At 41.9% G+C, this 4,179-nt stretch overlaps 1 protein-coding gene across 1 annotated transcript; it reads left to right on the plus strand.

Moving 5' to 3' along the window:
* Positions 1-283: 283 nt before the first annotated feature.
* LOC130821579 (uncharacterized) lies at positions 284-4,179 on the plus strand. Its single transcript, XM_057687369.1, has 4 exons — positions 284-385; positions 1,565-1,657; positions 2,229-3,041; positions 3,169-4,179. Exons 1-4 carry the CDS (start codon positions 284-286, stop codon positions 4,177-4,179), a joined length of 2,019 nt encoding a protein of 672 aa, XP_057543352.1.

Genomic DNA, 4,179 nt, shown 5'->3' on the forward strand with positions numbered 1-4,179 from the left:
TTGCTGGTATACCCAAGTAGTTAAGAGAACTTATAAGTTCTATTCCCAACTTGTATATGTTCCCAGTTTATAAGAGGAAAGTAGACCCTTAGTTGGGTGATTTTTGTAACTTGTGGTCGTGCAGTGACGCTTACAGGTACGTACACGCAGTAATTGATTATCATATTCATTGTTTCAAATTATTATCCATATTTCATGATTATATGCGTTGCATTAGAATTATATAGCGCCAGAAAGTAAATTATACTAGTGTATAGTCATATTAGTGAAATAGGCAAGTAGAATGGAAACATTAAGAGATTATGAGAACAAATTTCTAAATAGTAGAGAACGCACCGTAGCTATGTGTGGTGTCGAAGTGATTTCCTGCTTATTGAGCCTTGATGTACGATTAATTGGCGTGACTTAACTGAATTATGTCCGGTTGATTTAATAGTCCCTTAGGTGAGGTTCGACGGGACCACCGTAAGGGGGGTATGAGCATGCTTGGGTCATTGAGCGCCGGATGGCCGATACCGCTCCTTGACCGAGGTGATACCATGCGGGCCTTGCAAACCCCAATATGGTGGCCTCTTCACTGGTTTAGTACCCCAGTGTGTTAGTTTTTCCCGAAGGTAGGACCCGAGAGGGTCAGCTGGAGGGGGCATGAGCTCATACTTTGCCAATGGGCGCCGGATGGCCGATAACGCCCTTGGCCGTGTCACTATGCCATGAATAGAGAAAGGATTCACTACCCTTGAATATATTCCGAGATATTAGTAGTTTGAAAGAGAAATTATGAATAGATAGAGGTGTTCAAACAGATGAGTAGACTTGCTATTGCCATACTATATCGTTGTCTATTGTTTTGTTTAATGATTTCAATTATTATAAGTTCATCATTACTGACGTGTACATGTTGTTGTTGTTTGCTCATGACTCTCTATGATGTTCCTGCTATGACGCATATGACTATGGTCATTATGTTGAGCAGCAGGAGGATCATAGCTTGGCATGACAGGTATAGGAGCTTCTTTTGCTTTGCATTGGGGAAAGAGCGGAGTACGAACGTAACAATTGTATATAAAATTGTCTTAACGCTTGTAGCTTCTATGATACTTGTACAGTTTTCTTTTGGGGTTGTAAAATTTCTTTTGTATGGAGCCACGTGACTCCTCGTATGATCCATAGATCCGCTGCGTAGTTTTGGATGTACAGTAGGGAGAATACTCCTTTAGTATCCGTCAGATCGATGCGTTGACACTGGAACCACGATCCTCGTTAGAGTTGATGTTTTGTGAAGCCGACGATGATTTATTCCGTCGTGACGTATTCTTTTGAAAGGCGTTATAGGCCTTAGATTAGTTTAATCATGTTAATCAATTATAACTATACATATTCTAGTAACATCCTCAGTTTTCAGCAGAGATGCTGCCGAAATTTCAACTCACTCACCCTTTTTAATTAATCCTTAGCATTTATGTTAAGTATTTTCTCTTTTTCTTTTTATGTAACACCCGAATTTCCTCCCTTCCTTCACGATTCTGGTTTCGTTTAAGGGGTTGGAAATTCAGGGGTGTTACAGGTGGTTACCAGAGCCAGTGGTTCCTACTTTGACGCTCGTATTCTTAAGTCTTTAAGGAATCGTTTGAAGTTAACGTTACGTGTGAGAGCTGGGGTAGATTTGGGATAGATATACGACCTATGTTTTGCGTGGTGATGATTGTTACATGTGCATAAGTAGAATAAGTTAAGTAATTTGATATTATAATCATAAGTGTGAGCTGCTCATACTTACGACTTCCTTGTGAACTTGAGTTTGTTTAACAGATGCTAATTACATTCTTTGCAATATTGAGTATTATTAAGTGTTAGTGAAGCTTTTGGTACAATCTACTAAATTTGTATAATAATGCTTAAATGTGATGTTAATTGAACCTTATTGGTACGAGAAGGTTAATACGTACGTGATTGGGTACTTGAGAATCTATACATGACAATTTTCATTTCTTATATGCGAATTCCGTCTATTAACTGTTCATTTACGAAATTCTTTAAGACAAGTGTATATAGTACGTGTTTGAAATTCTTTAAGATAAGTGTAGTATTGTCTAAGGTTGATTATCATAGAGGTAGGAGTACACATGTAGATATGTTCGATCATGAGTTATATCTTCGACCCCACATTTTCTCGCCTTTTTGGAATAGATGGGAAATAAACTTATATTCGTGTTGGATGATGCTGACAGGAAATGCCTCCTTTATCTAGCAAACGTTTAAGACAACGCTCTTCTAACAAGGCACTACGTGAGCTGGTTATGGAACTGGCCGAGGAAAGGAGGTCAAAGTCCAAGCCGATCGCAGAGACAGCTTCCTCCATGAGCAAGAGAATCTCTCAGAATAAACCTCCTACGTACTCAGGGACTGGGGAACCTGCAGCTTTGGAAAGTTGGTTACGGGAATTTGACAAATTGTTCAACGTGGTACAATGCCCAGAGCACTTGAGGGTAGACCAGGCTGCATTCTACCTTCAAGAAGAGGCAGATTATTGGTGGTCGAATGCAAGAGATAGTGTGATGAGTGATTCCGATAATCCGCTAAGTTGGAAGGATTTCAAGACGATGATTCGAGAAAAGTTCTACCCACTGCATATCAGGAAGCAGAAGTCCAATGAATTTGCCAGGCTTGAGATGGGAGAGATGTCCGTGGACGAATACTATAAGAAATTCATGGAATACGTCAAATACTGCCCTGACGACGTCCCTACCGAAGAAAAGAAGATGCAACGATTTGAATTGGGATCAGTGAATCAGGTGGAGGTCCACATTGATAGTGACCGATACACCACATTGGATGCAATGTATCAGAGAGCAGCTCAAGTCGGAAGTTTGCTCAAGATGGACAAAGGAAAAGGGCCCGAGACTAGTAGTGGAACAGCCCCTAGTGGGGAAAAGAGGAAGGAGAATTTTCATCAACAAAATAATTTTCACCATAACAAGAACATCGAAGCGTCAATGACCAACACCCCGGAAATGGGAGAAATGGCAAGCCTCAGCTGGGAGGTGCCAATGATCGGAAGGTGATCAGGGATCGTCATGGCAAGGAGAGAGTCTTCTTTTGCTCTAAGTGTCCCAACAATCACCCGGGGACTGCAATGGAAATTTGGTAGAGTGCAAATATTGTGGCAAGCTAGGACACCGAGAATATGAGTGCTTTGCGAAGCATGGACATCCAGCTCAACAACCTAATGGGCAACAAAGCTCCAGACCGGGGAATTTCAGAAATAACAACAATGGGAACGACCACGGTAGTAGGAAGCTGTACCACCAGAGGGATTGGAATGGAAACCGCACACCTCAAAGTAGCTTCAAGCCCGGAGGGCTTAATGGGAACAACAATCGGAATGGCAATGGAGGAGCCAGCACAACAGTAACTCATCTAACTACCGGGAGGTTGACAGCTATTAGCAGTAAGGAGGCAGAGTCGGAAAGGGATGTGGTGACAGGTACGTTCCTTGTTAATTCAGTACCTGTTAAAGTATTGTTTGATACTGGAGCATCTGATTCGTTTGTATGCACATCAAAGATCGAGAAGTTAGGATTAAAGAACCCTGAATCCACCTCTAATGTAGTAGCGATTCCATCGGGGGAGTTATTTCAGTGTACTAGGTTATATAGAGGAGTTCCTTTAACCATAGGAGAAGTTGTTTTCCCTAGTGACTTTTATGAGCTCGACATGGATGACTTAGACATCATTCTTGGGATGGATTGGTTAGGTCATTTCAAGGCAGAAATTGAGTGCGACAAACAAGAAGTGAGGCTTGTGGGACCTAAGGGAAAAAGGGTAATGTATAACAAGGGCACTTCGGGGTTACGGGCTAGCATAGTATCTTCGTTGAGAATGAAGAGATTGCTGAGGCAGGGATTACCTTGTTACTTGTGTCACGTTCGAAGATTAGAGGAGAAGGTTGTGGCTCTTGAGACCGTTCCCGTCGTAAACGAGTTTATGGACGTCTTCCCAGACGAAATACCAGGAATGCCACCTACTCGGGACTTTGAATTTACCATAGACTTAATACCGGGGGCAGGACCCATATCTAAAGCGCCTTATAGGATGGCACCAACAGAGATGGAAGAATTGAGAAAACAAGTAGAAGAGTTGATGGAGAAAGGGTACATACGACCGAGTGTTTCGCCCTAG

The sequence above is a fragment of the Amaranthus tricolor genome, chromosome 8, assembly GCF_026212465.1.
Source record: "Amaranthus tricolor cultivar Red isolate AtriRed21 chromosome 8, ASM2621246v1, whole genome shotgun sequence".
NCBI lineage: Eukaryota > Viridiplantae > Streptophyta > Magnoliopsida > Caryophyllales > Amaranthaceae > Amaranthus > Amaranthus tricolor.